The 16,308-nt window shown below is 47.0% G+C and overlaps 1 protein-coding gene across 2 annotated transcripts in view; it reads right to left on the bottom strand.

Moving 5' to 3' along the window:
* The window catches only part of CDA (cytidine deaminase), a 30,933-nt gene that overhangs the window by 9,833 nt on the left and 4,792 nt on the right, over positions 1-16,308 (bottom strand). For both annotated transcript variants that reach the window (XM_080654397.1, XM_080654396.1), the window contains exons 2-3: positions 9,894-10,005; positions 2,863-2,920 (exon numbers count right to left, since the gene is read on the bottom strand). In XM_080654397.1, coding sequence (XP_080510523.1) covers positions 2,863-2,920; positions 9,894-10,005 — 170 coding nt within the window. The remainder of the gene's footprint in view (positions 1-2,862; positions 2,921-9,893; positions 10,006-16,308) is intronic.

Genomic DNA, 16,308 nt, shown 5'->3' with positions numbered 1-16,308 from the left:
CCCTCCGAAGTGCGATGAAGTCCACATTGTGAGAACAGCGCCTTCACGGTGGCATTCTGCACCTGGACTCGGGCAATGTGTTCTGCTAACCGTGTCTGCTTTGCAGCCCAGGCAGAAACGTGGAGCTTGCATATTGGACAGATGCCTTGAGACCCCCAAGGCAGAAAAGCAAAACTGAAACAACCCATCTGCCCCAAATATAAACAATCGCAACAGCAGAAGCCAGGTGGAGGAGCAGCTTCTATTCTGCAAAGCACCAGCATGTCTCCTCCAGGGCTGAGATGAACTTGTCCTGTTTACCAAACCATAAGGGAAGGAGTCAGCCGCAAGGAGCAGGCTGCGCAGTCGGTCTGCTCCTGATAACGGCTCATCTCTGCTGTGGTCCGGTGGTGATTGCCAGCTCCCCACGACCCGCACTGTCCTTCCCAGGTCATTTCACTTCTCTGAGAAATGGGGATAATGACCCACTCCTCCCGCCTAGGCTGGGGCAGGGATTAACTGAGATGCTGCGTTTGGTGGGGCTGATGATATCACATCAGAGCTCAGGGGTCTGTGGGATTCCTGAAGCTGGTGGCTTTAACCTTTTGGGATTCTGGAGGACACAGGCCTTTCTCAGAGTCCACGGAAGGTCCTGACATCCCTTTTCCCAAATGCACACGCACATGTCAGAAACTTCTACTGAGCCTGGAGTAAGAATCCAGCCCTTTGCCCTGGCTGGTTTGTCTCAGTGGATAGAGCATTGGCCTGCAGACTGAAGGGTCACGGGTTCGATTCTGGTCAAGGGCATATGCCCAGGTTGCAGGCTCAATCCCCATTAGGGGGTGTACAGGAGGCAGCCAGTCAATGATTCTCTCTCATCATTGATGTTTCTATCTCTCTCTCCCTCTCCCTGCCTCTCTGAAATCAATAAAAATATATTTTAAAAAAGAAAGAATCTGGTCCTTTGTTTTTAGAGTTGAAGAAATCCAAGCCTTCCGTTCATACGATCTTTATAAAAACTACATCGTCTTCCTTAAGTCCCTTCTTTATTATTTATTTTTTTTACCAACTTTTGTTTTAATGTCCTAATCCTATATAATAAAAGCCCAGTGACCGAATGGCAGAACGACCAGAATGGCTCGACCAGTCGCTATGACACGCACTGACCACCAGGGGGCAGATGCTCAATGCAGGAGCTGCCCCTGGTGGTCAGTGCACTCCCACAGTGGGAGCAGCTGCTCAGAGGGCGGGTCCACAGCTGCTGGGCTGACTGGGATGAGCAGTGCTCCCACAGTGGGTGGTCCCCGCAGGCCACACCCCCCACCAGTGCACGAATCCCATGCACCGGGCCTCGAGCATATACATAAGAAAAGGCTAAGTGACCGACCGTATGTCCATCTGACTGTCCGACTGACTGGCTGGTACATATGACGTGCACTGGCAATTTAAACATTGACTCACGCATGCGCGATACATGTAAAGCTCTCACTGGTACCAATCGCACATGTGTTTTAATTCTATAATACTATATTATATCCACTATTTTGACATGTAATTTTTTGCAGTACTGTAATTACCGCACTAATCTTTCTTCTAATTAATTTTCTTTCAATGTGCACGAATCTGCATCCGGCCACTAGTATATATACACCGAGTGGCCAGATTATTATGATCTCTGAACGCATAATAATCTGGCCACTCAGTGTATTTGTATCTCAAATGGATACCAAAAGTATTCTAGACTTTTGCTGGAGATCAACCACCTATTTGCCCTGAGCTTTCTATCAGCCAGTGCAAAGGGGAAAACTGATCAGGTGCACGATCTATAGTATCTTTGATATCAAATAAATGAGGTACTCAAGAGAAGTACACTGAGTGGCCAGGTTGTTATGCGTTCAGAGATCATAATAATCTGGCCACTCAGTGTATATAAGATGTATCACTTGAACCATTTTTAAGTGCACAATTCAGTTCCCTTTATTCTTGGAATAAAATATACCCTCTGTCCCATGGCCCACAAGGCCGTGTGTGATCTGGCCCTGCCCCATCTCCGACTTCATGTCCTAACCCCCTTGTTCACGGTGTCCTAGTCTCCTTGACCTTCTCATGACGTGTCAGATTCACCAAGTGATGGGCATTAAGCTTGCTGGTTGCTCCGCTGGAAATCTTCTCTAGACCTCTGTCTGTTCCGTCTTTTCTCATTGTTTGTACCCCGCTCAAATGTCATCTTCAAAGAGAGGCCCTTCCTGGGCATCTAGAGCAGGGGTTGGCAAACTTTTTTCCATAAATGGCCAGATGTAAATATCTTGGGCCTTTTGGGTCATAAGGTCTCTGTTGTAATCGCTCATCTCTGCTGCTCATCTCTGCTGTGGTCGGGTCAAAGCAGCCACGCACCATATGTGAATGAATGGGTGTGACTGTGTGCCAATAAAACTTTATTTAGAATAAATAGCTGTAGGCTGAGTTTGCCCATGGGCTATTGTTTCCTGACCTCTGGCTCTGATCCAGAGTATTACCTGCTGCCCCTTCTGTCACTCATGATTCATTTTTCTGCATTTTTTTCCTCCATAGCCACGTCCTCACTCTCAGAAACTCTACTGTTTGTTTACTTTGCTCCTTGTTTATTGTTTGTCTCCTGCACTATAAACTCTGTGAGGGCAGGACCTGGCCTATGTTTTCACAAGGGGAGGACACCCACTCAGTGAGTATTTGTTGAATGAAAGAATTACACCCAGTGATTTGCGTAGGCTCAGGAAGGCCTTTGAAGTCAGCCAGCCAAGCAAACAGGAGAGTAGCTGTCTTCCGGCAGCTTGGCTTCCCTCCCACAGCCTGGGGAAAGCGGGAGGCATCCGGTTTACATTCCAGAAAGAAAGAGCTGCTTACCTCTCTCATGACTTGCCTGCAGGCCCCACATGGTGAGATGAAATCATCTTGTAAGTCACTGGGGAAGTAGAGAGTCACAGACAGGTCAGTTTTTCCTGAGACATGAGGACAATGGCCGAGATTCAGGCCCCCTTCAGGGTAAGTCAGCCTGCCAGGCAGTTCCTGACTCACAGACTGTGTCCTAGAGGCTGGGATGCAGTGCTTGGAGGCTTCCCAAGTTGCAAAGGCGAGGCCATGGGCAGGACCATTCTTTTCATTAGTGCATTTAATAAACACTTAGTGAGCACTTACTGTCACCCACACCCTAGGACACAAAAGTTAAGGAAAATTTGTTCTGGCCTTTAAGAGATTGCTCAGTCCAGTAGGCGACAGAGAAAACTGCCATTTTACGCAAAAATCAGTAAGAATGCATGGTAAGAAGGAGACAATCTCTGCCTACAGAGGGGGAGAGAATATTTTTTTAAATATATATTTTATTGATTTTTTACAGAGAGGAAGGGAGAGGGATAGAGAGTTAGAAACAGTGATGAGAGGGAAACATGGATCAGTTGCCTCCTGCACACCCCCTACTGGGGATGTGCCCGTAACCAAGGCACATGCCCTTGACCAGAATTGAACCTAGGACCCTTCAGTCCGCAGGCTGACGCTCTATCCACTGAGCCAAACCAGTCCAGGCGAGAGAGAGTATTTTATGGAGGAGGTAGCATTTGGCCCAGTCCTTGGAGGAAGTGTAGAGTTTATAAGTCATCATTAGCGAGCACCTACTCTGCTCTGCATCAGGCACTCAACATCCATTATTTTATTTTATTCTTGGTACAACCTGAGTGTCAGAATGACCATGTTACCTGCAAGGAAATGAAGTAACAGAGGTGCTATTCTGAAGCCCTGGTTTTTCTGTGTTGCAAGCAAAGAAAATGGTATGTGCAAAGGCCCCGAGACATGGAAGAATAAAATGCATGTGAGTAGCAGGCTTGATCCCCAGCCCTGGTGAGGGAGCATGCAGGAGGTGACTGATCAATGTGTCTCTTTCACATCAATGTTTCTCTCTCTCTGTCTCTCCCCCTTCCTTCCACTATCTCTAATCAATGGAAAAAATATCTTCAGATGAGTATTAACTCCTCCACCTCCCCAAATGCATGTGACTCAAAGAGAAAACTGAACTTCTTGCATCCGAGAAAGTTCAGATAAGAGGAGTTTACAGCAAAGGGGTTGTCTCCCAGAATTAAGACGCCCACAGGCAGTCTTGCAGCTCTGAACAGGACAAAGGATGGTGCTTAAAGAAAGTGGATTTAACTGTGGGAGCCTCCAAGCCTGCTGGAGCCCCAGAGGTTAAGCCAGCAGCCACCATCACCCTTGCTCTTCTAGACCCACAGCTCTGTGACATCTCTGGAATATTACAGAATTCCAAAGTTGGTTCTTGGTCAGTTCCTCCTTTTGATAAACATGTGTGACTTTGATCAAGTCATTTTAACTTATGCGGGCGAGGCTTGCTTCTTTGCCTGTAAAATTGGGGGATTAATGTCATCCCCTTTGTAGGAATGAGATAAAATGAGAAGGTGAGAGAAGACTTTGTAAACTTTAGAATGCTATGCACATATTGTCATTGCCTATACTAATTATCAAGCAGGTATTCCTTTATATATATAAGCTCTGTCGTAAATTTTGTACCTTATCATATACAGTCTTATTATCTACTACGTGCTCTATATAGTATTTGATAATTAATTCATCTTATGATATATTAATAATTATCATTTTGTTTAATATGGCCCTAGCTGGTTTGGCTCAGTGGATAGAGCGTCGGCCTGCGGACTGAAGGGTCCTGGTTCGATTCCAGTCAAGGGCATGCACCTCGGTTGCAGGCTCCTCCCCAGCCAGGGCCCTGGTCAGGGCACATGCAGGAAGCAACCAATCAATGTGTTGCTCTCGCATTGATATTTCTCTGTCTTTCCCTCTCTCTAAAAATCAATGGAAAAATATCCTTAGGTGAGGAAATAAATAATAAACAAATAAATATTGTTTAATATGTGTCCAGAATGTACGAGGCACCCTGCAAAGCACTTTCTAGGCATTATTTCATTTTAACTGACAAATATTTATTGAGCATCTACAAAGGCTAGGCACTACTGTTGGGGATACAGCAGTAAACAGAATAGGCAAAATTCATTGCACAATGGAGTTTTTAAAAAAATATATTTGTATTGATTTCAGGGAGGAAGGGAGAGGGAGGGAGAGAGATAGAAACATCATCTATGAAAGAGAATCATGGATCGGCCACCTCCTGCATGCTCCCTAGTGGGGATCGAGCCTGTGACCCAGGCATGTGCCCTTGACCAGAATCGAACCCGGGACCCTTTGGTCCACAGGCCGACGCTCTATCCATTGAGCGAAACCAGCCATGGCGCACAATGGAGTTTTTGACTAGTGAGGGGAGCCAGCCAGCCAGCCAGCCAACCAACCAACCAACCAACATGTATCAAGTGGAGATGGAGGTAGATGTTATGTATTGGGTAAAAAGAATGCTATGGTGGTTTGCTATTTTACTTAATCTTCATGATGACTCCCTTTTATTTTATTTATTTTTATTTATTTATTTATTTATTTATTTATTTAATATATTTTTATTGATTTCAGAGAGGAAGAGAAATAGAAACATCAATGATGAGAGAGAATCATTGATCAACTGCCTCCTGCACACCCCCAACTGGAGATCAAGCCCACAACCCAGACATGTTCCCTGACTGGGAATCGAACCGTGACCTCCTGGTTCATAGGTTGACGTTCAACCACTGAGTCATGCTGGCTGGGCCATGATGACTCCCTTTTATATTGAAGATTCAGTTAAAGAAAGGTTCTGCTCCTTGAAAAGTTGGGTCCTCTCTGAGCACACTCCCTCCCAGCTTCAGAACCACAACCTGTGGGAACGTGAGGGTGGGGACCCCTGCCAGGATGCACGCTGAGCCACATGAACCCTAGTGATTAGCAGGTGGCAGGCGTTGCAGCCAGAGCCTTTCATAAGCTCTTGAAGGTTGCACTCTTGTTAATTTCTTCTTCATTCCACACATGTAGACCTAGAGCCTGTTCTAGGCTAGGCAGGCATGAGGAGGGAGCAACAAAGACCACCTGGAGAATCCCTGTCTTCAGGGATCTTACCAGCTGGAAAGGGAGATAAAATCTGCACATGTAAATCCATAACATGGACAGACTGGTTAGGACTCTGGGACAGGTGCTCTGAATGAAATCCAGCCTCCCTTCCATGGCCTGTTAAGGCCCTGTATGATCGGGCCCCTGCTAAGCTCACCACTTCCTTTTTTCAATCGTGTGACATGCATAGCCAACCGTCCAATGGCCAGCTGGTTGGACAAGATGACCTGCATTAGGGTTTTCAAGGGGGGTGGGATAAACATGAATTCCACTGGGAGGTGGGGTTGGGCCTAGGGTTCAAAAATCACAAGATGGTGCATCCAGGCAGCATACCTCTGAGGACTGGGACACAGCCTGATAAGAATACTGGCTTACACCTAACATCGCAGCTCTCTGTGCCAGTCACTCATTTAACCCCCTATCAACCTTATAATATAGGGGCCACGTAGTACTTTTATTATCCACGTGCTCCAGATCATGAAAGGTGATGTGACCTGCCCAAGGTCACAGAGCTGGTAAGTAGCAGAACCAGGACTTGGACCCAGGATCTGTGGCCCCTGCCTTTGGAAGTTTTGTACCTTGCAGAAGAAATAATGATAACGTTAAAACAATAGTTTTAATGTATTGCACACTCTGTGCCAGGAGCTTCACTGAAGTCCCTTCCTGAGTCCTCACCACAGCCCAATGGGGAGGTGTTCTCCACTTTATAGAGGAAAAGCCAGGCTCAGATTGTTGAAGAAACCAGCGTGCTTGTGGCTAGCGGAGCCAGATTTGAGACCAGGTCTCAATAACACCCAAGCCTGGGGTTTGATGTTGTCGCCTTTTAAATCTTGACCGGAGGATATTTTTTCCCCACTGATTTTTAGAGAGAGTGAAAGAGAGAAGGAAAGACAGAGAGAAATATCGATGTTAGTTGCCTCCTGCACGTGCCCCGACCAGGGCCTGGGCCGGGGAGCAGCCTGCAACCTCGGTATGTGCCCTTAGATCGGAATTGAACCCAGAACCCTTCAGTCTGCAGGCTGATGCTATCCACCGAGCCAAACCAGCTAGGGCCCCAAGCCTGGGTTTTTAACCATTACCCAACATTCCTGCCCAGAGTAAGAACTGAAGCTTGAAAGGTATCCCAGAACGAGCCGGGTGTCTCGGGACATTCCCTCCATGCTTTCCCAAACTCTCTCCCTCTCCTGCCCGTGCTGGTATGGAGGGTTTCCTGTGGTTTGTGCTGACCTTGGTCACGCACGGAGGCCAGGCTTATCAGACTCGACCAGCTGGAAACTTATTGACTTTGATGACTGAAGCTGGGACCCCAGTGGGACAGGCTTATCTCCTCATTAGCAAAATTCCACTCTGGGCTCCGCTTTCTCTATCTTACAGACCTCACGGGGGCTCTCGGACTCGGCTCACAGTCGCCCATGCTAACAGGGGAGCTTCCATTCATCCTCTAAGTCCATGCTCTCACTTGAACAAACGATTAGTGCCATAATGACTATTTCTGGCTCGGGGATGCTGGTGCAGGCTGAATACCCGGAGCAGAGCGGTTGGGTACTGGGAAAATGCAGGTTTTATGTAAATAAGGATATTTGCTAATCATCGCCAGCAATACCCAGCCATGTTTAAAAGTAGATAATGAACAAGAGAAAAAGCCTTTCGCTGGGAGCATGCTAAACAGAGCAAGGCTACCGTGCCATTAACCTTTCGTTGACTTTGGCCTCTTTTCCCCCAGAATATCATTATTTTCTTGGATCAGCTTTGAAATGGAGTGCTTTTCCACCCCTCTTCATGTTTTTTTTTTGTTTGTTTGTTTTTTTAGAAATATAGCTTTGTTATTTCTTTTTTTTTTTTTAATATATTTTATTGATTTTTTACAGAGAGGAAAGGAGAGGGATAGAGAGTTAGAAACATCGATGAGAGAGAAACATTGATCAGCTGCCTCCTGCACACCTCCTACTGGGGTGTGCCCGCAACCAAAGTATGTGCCCTTGACCAGAATCGAACCCGGGACCTTTCAGTCCGCAGGCCGACGCTCTATCCACTGAGCCAAACCGGTTTCGGCTTCATGTTTTTTATAAAGTGTAATTCACATCCTGATCTCTGCTTATCCACACAAATGTTCCCCACACAGCCTCGTGTATTCCTCTCAGAGCCGAGGGAGCCAGGAGAGGCCTTGGGCTCGCGAAGGGCTCTGGAAGCGGGCCCTTCTCCACAAGTGGCCGCAGTTACTCAGGGAGGAAACCTTCAATAACCTGCTCCACCTCGGGGCCAGACAGAGGCCAAGTTTAGAATTTTATAAAAGAAATGGGGGCGCTTTCTCTCCAGGGAGCAGGCCCATGGCATCCCCTTGCACCTCTCCGTCCCCCATAGTCTTGTGTACCCTAACTTCAAAGGGACCTCAGGAGACTTGCAACCAGGGGAGCAATGGGCATTACCAGCTCAGTCCCAGGGAATGTATCCCTAACCGCTAAGGGGCCCCATGATATTTTTGCTATGGTCAATAAATTCTTGCTTTTCTAAAAATAAAATAAAATAAAATAGTCCTAGCCATTTTGGCTCAGTGGATAGAGCGTCGGCCTTTGGACCCAAGGGTCCTGGGTTCGATTCTGGTCAAGGGCACGTACCGTGGTTGCAGGCTCCTTCCTGGCCCGGGCCCTGGTTAAGGCTTGTGCAGAAGACAACCAATCGATGTGTTTCTCTCTCACATCAATGTTTCTCTCTCTCTTTCCCTCTCTCTTCCACTCTCCCTAAAAATAAATGGAAAAATATTCTCAGGTGAGGACTAACAACAAAAAATAATAAAAAATAAACAAACAAATAAATAAAATAAATGGAGGCTTGTTTCTATCATGCATCCCTTGTGGTCCTTGCTCTAGGTCCTTATGTTTCTGCCAGAAATGTCCGGTAGCTTCACCACGATGGAGAGATAACTCACTCCTGCGCATGACCCACGCAGCCAGATGTCCCGAAAGACCAGCACTCGGTCAGCCGTGCAGTCTCCCATGTCATTTTCCAGGCACGTGAGCAATTTGCTATTAAATCAGAAGCATAATGGGGTCCGCACTCGTAAAAGAGCCCATTCACATGTTCAAGTTCCAGAGCCGCTGAGTCTGGGTCCAGGGCTGAGAAGAACTGAAGGGGCTGCCCTTGAGGGGTATGTGTGTGGGAGCTTGGAAATTTATGTCTAGGGCATGTGGAGGGTGTTGATCAGTGCTCTTGTTAGCCAGAATCTGGGCTGGAATCTGACTAGTTGGAACCATACCCGGGTCTACCTTGCTACCACCCCACCAGCTGGTTTTGTATCTGGTTCTTGGCACCGACAGATGAGTGTTGTCAAGGGCAAGAGTCAACTTGCACCGTGACAGGTCCCAGTGTCAGCTCAAGGAGAGCAGGGAACAGTGTTTGACCTCCTGGCACAGCATGGCGCAGTGGAGTGAGCCCTGGGGTGAGACTCTAAAGATCGGGTTTTGTCCTGGCTCTGTCACTAAAGTTGTTCAACCTCCCTGGGCCTCAGTTTCTTCAGCTGTGAAATGGGGGTAAGTGACAGGTTTAGGCAGCGAGGTAATTTTTAGTCCCTCTGGCTTTAGGCTTCTATGCTGCTTTTCTATTGCATCTTGGAGAGATTCTGTTGTACTTTGTGCTGAAATTAGAACACAAAGACACCTGCCCTTGTCTTAGTTGCCTTGGTTGTGCGCCTGCTCTGCAGTCTCACCAAGGTCAGAGTCCATTTCTTGTTTTCCTCCTTACCCTCAGCACTCAGCCCACAGTCCTCTACAGTGCCTGGCACAGAGGAAGTATGGAATAAACATATGTCAGATGAATGAATGGATGCATAACAGGTGCACGTTGGCTGAATAGATGAATGAATATGGCTGTGACCCAGATTTCCCACTCACCTGGCAATAGCAATTGCCCTGAAATCTTTGTATCCTTCTGAGATGGCCTTCTGGATAGCGGTCCGTTCAGCACAGATGCCCAGTGGGTAGCAGGCGTTTTCTATGTTGCACCCTGAGGAGAGAGGAGAGCCCAGTGATATTTCGGGCAGAGTCACTTTCTATTGCTTGTACTGAGTAAGAGGCTTGCCCCATTCCAGTGCAGGGAGGGACCGGCTACTCCAAACAAGGTGGGGAGAAGAAGAGGGCAATTTGCCCTGGCCGGCCTGGCTCAGTGGATAGAGCGTTGGCCTGAGGACTGGGGGGTCCCGGGTTCGATTCCAACCAAGGGCACATGCCTGGGTTGCGGGCTCGATCCCCAGTGGGGGGGTGTGCAGGAGGCAGCCAATCGATGATTCTCTCTCATCATTGATGTTTCTATCTCTCTCTCCTTCTCCCTTCCTCTCTGAAATCAATAAATATATGAAATAAAATAAATAAATAATAAAAAAATCTTTAAAAAAAAAAAAGAAGAGGGCAATTTGACTCAAACCACTGGGAGACTCTGTGACCGACTGGTACAGCGTCCCTTCCCAAGAACCTCCCACTCTCATCACTTTACAGTGCTCCCATCTTTTTTTTTTTTTTTTTTTAATATATTTTATTGGTTTTTTACAGAGAGGAAGGGAGAGGGATAGAGAGCTAGAAACATCGATGAGAGAGAAACATCGATCAGCTGCCTCCTGCACACCTCCCACTGGGGATGTGCCCGCAACCAAGGTACATGTCCTTGACTGGAATCGAACCCAGGACCCTTCAGTCCGCAGGCCGACACTCTATCCACTGAGCCAAACCGGTTTCGGCCAGTGCTCCCATCTTGAAGCACAGCCAAGGAGCAGGGCAGGATAGCAGAGCAGGTTAAGCCAGCCTCATCTCCCCAGCAGACGTCAAGGCCAAGGGAGACGCTGAGGCTTAGGAAAGTAGCACAACCCCAGCCCTGAATCTAAGAGACAGAAGTTATGGGGGTGGGGGTGGGAGTGGGGGTCGGGGGTTCTGATTCGAAGGCTGGACCTGTGCAAAATTTTTGGTGCTGGTTACCAGCTATCAGGGCTCGGCCAACTTCTCTCTGAGCTGCATTGCAAAACAAACTGTCAAGATCAACAAACTAACAAACAAAACACTGGCAAGGCCCGGCTGGTGTGGCTCAGTGGTTGAGAGGCGACCTATGAACCAGGAGGTCACAGTTCGATTCCTGGTCAGGGCACATGCCCAGGCTGTGAGCTCGATCCCCACTGTAGGGCATGCAGGAGGCAGCCAGTCATGATTCTCCCTCATCATTGCTATTTCCATCTCTCTTTCCCTCTTCCTTTCTCTCTGAAATCAATAAAAATATATTAAAAACAAAAACATTGGCAAGGTTTGCAAAAGGTGTCTGTGATTGCACAGGTCTAAGGTGATCCCCAGTTCTCCAGTGGGAGATGGGGTGCTAATGGGAGGGGGACCATCTATCTTCTCATCTGTTTCTCCCACAGTCAGGGAGTCCTCCCCGTGTCCCTCTCAAGGGTGTCCCAGGGGGACGATGGACAAAACAGGTTGGCTGATGAAGAAACTCCTCATTTTCAAGGAAATGAGACCAGGAGCAAATGGCACAGAGTCTGGGTTTTCCCTGCCCATCGGGATGTGTTGCTCTTCATAGCTTACCTTCCTCCTTGAGGCAGAGATGTTGTTCCCCAGTATTCATGTCCTCCTTTCTTTAAGTAATACTTAAAAAAAGACTCCCATTCCAATAACCAGACCACATAACCAGGCAGCTAGAGACTATATTTCTCAGACTCCCTTGCAGCATAGTATTGCCATGTGACTAAGTTTCTGCCAATGGGATGTGGCCCAAAGGGATGAAACTTCTGGATCACATTTTTTGTCAGGAGATTGCTTGTCCATTACTTCCTTTTCCCCTCCACAAGCTGGCAAGGGGCGGGACACCTTTGACCACATGGTTTATTGTCATAGGGATGGAAAAGCAACAAGACAGAAGGAATTTGGAGCAGAGTTGAGTTGCCTCTTTACTCTGATCAACTGCCTACTCTGAATTGTGAGAGAAAAGGGATTTGTCATGTTTGAGTCACTGTATGTTGGGATTTTTGTTACAGCAGCTTAAACTATTCCTAATGCAGAAATTTATGCTGAAAGTGAGATGCAGCTTTAACAAAAACATCTGGAATATGTGGCCTTGGCTTAGCAGGTGGGCAATGTGAAAGAACTACAGACAGCCAGGTGGGAGGCGGATGCACTTGCTACTCTGTGACGTATTATTTGAAAAGCCCCACCCTGTGGTAACCTGGAAGGCAGACGATATAATCTGCCACTAGGATTTCTCCACTTGGCAATGAGGCAAAGATCTGATTAAGGGGACCATCTATCTTCTCATCTGTTTCCAGTGCCTCAGGGCAGTGATCGGCAAACTGCGGCTCTCGAGCCACATGCAGCTCTTTGGCCCCTTGAGTGTGGCTCTTCCACAAAATACCACGGCCTGGGCGAGTCTATTTTGAAGAAGTGGCATTAGAAGAAGTTTAAGTTTAAAAAATGTGTCTCTCAAAAGAAATTTCAATCCTTGTACTGTTGATATTTGGCTCTGTTGACTAATGAGTTTGCCGACCACTGCCTCAGGGTAACTACCACAAAGGTGAGGCAGCAGGTGTGGGCCAGTCAGGGAAACCAGCTAGTAAAAAAAAAAAAAAAAAAAGTTGACAGGCTTAAAAACTATGCCCAGAAAGGATTGTTGGGTGTGGAACTACTGTATGAAAGTGATAGGAAAGAGACCAGGAGGTTTCTAAGATTTGGATAGACTTCGATAGCCAGAGAAGGAAGCCACAGGTCTGATCTCCAAAAGCCTGTGATTGTTCAGTCCCCAAGAAACCCCCGGCCCCCAAACCCCACCCTCAGAAGTGAGCTGAAAGCTGTGTGCTCCCAAGGAGGGGGAATCCTTTCTAACACTCATTTCAGATGTGCGGCCAAGAATGATAATGGTCAAAAGGAAGTTCTCAGAGGACCACAGGGGGTCCTGTGGCAAAGACTGTTCCCAATGTTTACGCTCCCAATAGAATCCACTGGAGTTTAGCTGGGCCAGTGGCTACCCAGCTGGAGACTACATTTCCCAGCCTCCTTGGGAGCTATTTGTAGTCCAGTAGTTTTAGCCAATGGGATGTGAGCGGGTGTGCGACTTCTAGATGATGTTTTTATGGGAACATTGCTTGCTGCCCACTTCCTCTTCCCTTTCCCGGGGTAGAAACATGGATGTGATGATGTGTGCCAGTTTTGAACACGTGGATTACGACACCGCTCTAGGGATGGCAGGACAAGACAGAAGGAATCTGATCTCCTGAACAACCTTGCAGAGCAGAGCAGAACAGCCCATATGACCTGGGCTCCAGCCCCGCCTGGTCTGTTAGATGAGAGAGAAACAAGCAGCCATCTTGTTCTAGTCGCTGTATTTGTTTCATCGGCTCATTCTGTTCCTTCTCTAGCACACGCCCTTTTTTTAAAAAAAAGTTTTTATTGTGCTTATTTATTTATTTAAATATCTGTTTATTGATTTCAGAGAGGAAGGGAGAGAGAGAAAGAGATAGAAACATCAATGATGAGCGAGAATCATTGACTGGCTGCCTCCTGCACACCCCACACTAGGGATCGAGCCCGCAATCCAGGCATGTGCCCTGAGCAGGAATCGAACGGTGACCTCCTGTTCATAGGTCGATGCTCAAGCACTGAGACACACTGCCAGAGCTCACACTCCCTTTTTCTAAGTCTGAGTCTTCATTGTGATTATGCAACATTTTTCTCTTCCTGTATTCATCAAATTTGAAAATTGTTTGGTCATTATCTCTTCAGATATTTTCCTCATATAGTTTTCATTATTTACTGGACAAGTTAGGAGGAGTTAAATTAATCATGTAACTCATTAACCATTATCATGAGTCTCAGGATCAGGGCATTCAAGCAAGTCCCGCTGCTGGAATGGAATGGCTGTCACTAGACAGCTTGCCCCTAGGGTGAGTGTGTGCACTAACAGTTGTGTAGGGAACGGCTGTGCAGTATTGGGTGGAGGCAAGTTTGGGATTCTACTTTGGGGAAGAAGGCAGGTGTATATACTGGTCACGAAAGGATGGACTATAGGGAGCATCTATTATTTTGACAATTAGCACCTCTTCCTCCTTTTTTTCCTGGGAAAGAGCCTCACCTCATTCTTTAGGATGTTTCTCTGTCTTTCCCTCTCTCTAAAAGGTCAATGGAAAAATATCCTCTGGTGAGGATTAACAAAAAAGAGAAAAAAAGAAAAGAAAAAAGAGGAAGACAGCTCTTGGCCATATACTACAATCCTGAAAGGCTAGACAATTTTGTTTTGTTTCCTTAAGCCCAGAAAACGTGTCAGTGACCTATCCAGTCAAACCAGCTTTATCCCTGGTATTGCCTTGGCTTACTCTGAAACACACAAGGGAGGCTGGGATGGTGCCAACTGAGAAATCCATAACGATAAGATTGAGCCAAATAGTACTGTGATGATGGTGCTATTGTGACTAATTGCTTTCCTTTGTTTTTGTCTCTGATTGCTTTTCTTTTGAGATGCAGGGAACTGTTTCTCTTGCTCCCCACCTAGTTTTCCCAGCCAGCTTCCTGATACTCACCTGAAATGATTGTCCTTAAACATGCCCTCCCCACCTTTGCTGACCTTGACCGGCACTCCCTGGAGCACTTTATCTGCATTATGTCATTAATCCTTTTACAACTCTGACAGGCAGATACTATTATAATCCCATTTTACAGAAAGTAAAGACGGGCTGGTGACAGGGAGCCAGGACTCACATCCAAGTCTGTCAGAGACAAGGACTGTTCTTTTTCTCTGGCATTTCAGTGAGGCCATGTTTCAAGGTGCTTTGGTGCTTAAGGCAGGGCTGCGGTCAGATATTATCAAGACATCAGCAAGGAAGGAAGGTCACCAACAGCGAGGTGGTCCTGACCCAGTCACGCAGAGAAGAGAGCAGTGCCAGGGAGCACGGTGCCCACTCGCTCTGCTGAGATTAGCGCCGTGGTTCCCACATGCAGGCACGTGGGCATCAGCATCCGAAGGGCTTCTCGAAGCAGATTTCGGAGCCCCACCCCTGGAGTTCCTGCTTCACTAGGTCTGGGTTGGAGCCCAAGGATTTAGAATTTCCTACAAGTTCGCAGGAGGTGCTGAGTCTCTGGGGGTCTGGGGCCACCTCTGAGAATCAGTGGACTAGAGAAATGTCACGTCCATGTGCTTGAAGAAATACTACACTCTCTCCATGTTCCTGCCTCCCTCTACACCACAAATGCAATGCAGTTTTATGTAGGAATTACGTTCTAACTCAACTATAGAGTTAGGGTGGGTGGTCAGTGAAGCTCTTCTTTGTAATGAGGTACTTTTGAGTGACAGTGGAGAGGGCCAAGGGATGAGTCTGTAAGGAGAGGCAATGCTTTGATTCCCCGGAAGTGCTACAGGAGGGGCAGGGCCTGCAGTAGGCCAACCACTGTGGAGCCGGGTCAGTATAAAGCACCAAAGAGTGATCGTGGAGGAGAAAGGGAGTGTAGGGAGGGAGTCCGGAGGGCTGGGCTGATCTAGGGGAAGACAAACGAAGGATCAGATGCAAGGGTTAAGCCAAGGCAAGCTGGACTCAGCCATTAACTGGGACATCCTTAAACGTCTCTATCTGGTTTGTTCCTCCCAGCATTCATTATGGATGATCCAATGAAGTGGCTTTTCCCCTAAATGACAATCGCACATAAGAGTGCTGAAGTCCCTGGAGGAAACTGATGCGGATCACCACGACTTACTTTACCACTCTCGTGTCCGCTGGTTGAGTTTGGGCAAAGTTTTCCAACGAGTGTGGGAGCTCAAAAAAGAGATTGGTGCATTTTTGAAATTAAAGGGGAAGTCTGACGAATTTACTGAGCTGAGTGACAAGAATTGGCTGTGTGACTTTGCATTTGCTGTGGATATATTTTCACATTTGAATGAGCTAAATGTGAAGCTACAGGGAAAAGATCAGTATGTACATGACATGTACACTAATGCGAAAGCCTTTAAATCGAAGCTGATTTTCTTTTCCAGACAAATTTCAGACAAAGTCTTCACTCATTTTGCCACACTAGCCACACAGAAGGATACCATCCAAAACGTGAAGAAATACAGCAAATCACTGGATGACCTGCATGCAGAATTCTGTCGTCGGTTTACTGATGTTGAAAAAATTGACCAGTCACTTCAACTGGTGGCCTGTCCTTTGTCACAAAACCCTGAAACAGCACCAGAAGAGGTGCAACTGGAACTCATCGATCTTCAGTCTGACTTTGTCCTAAAGGAGAAATTCAGCTCTCTTGAACTAAGAGACTTTTATGCTTCGCTTAATGAAGCCACTTTTCC

This window comes from Plecotus auritus (genome assembly GCF_963455305.1).
Source record: "Plecotus auritus genome assembly, chromosome: 2".
Lineage (NCBI taxonomy): Eukaryota > Metazoa > Chordata > Mammalia > Chiroptera > Vespertilionidae > Plecotus > Plecotus auritus.
The sequence above is the reverse complement of the archived record's forward strand: the minus strand, read 5'-3'. Positions and strand labels throughout refer to the sequence as shown.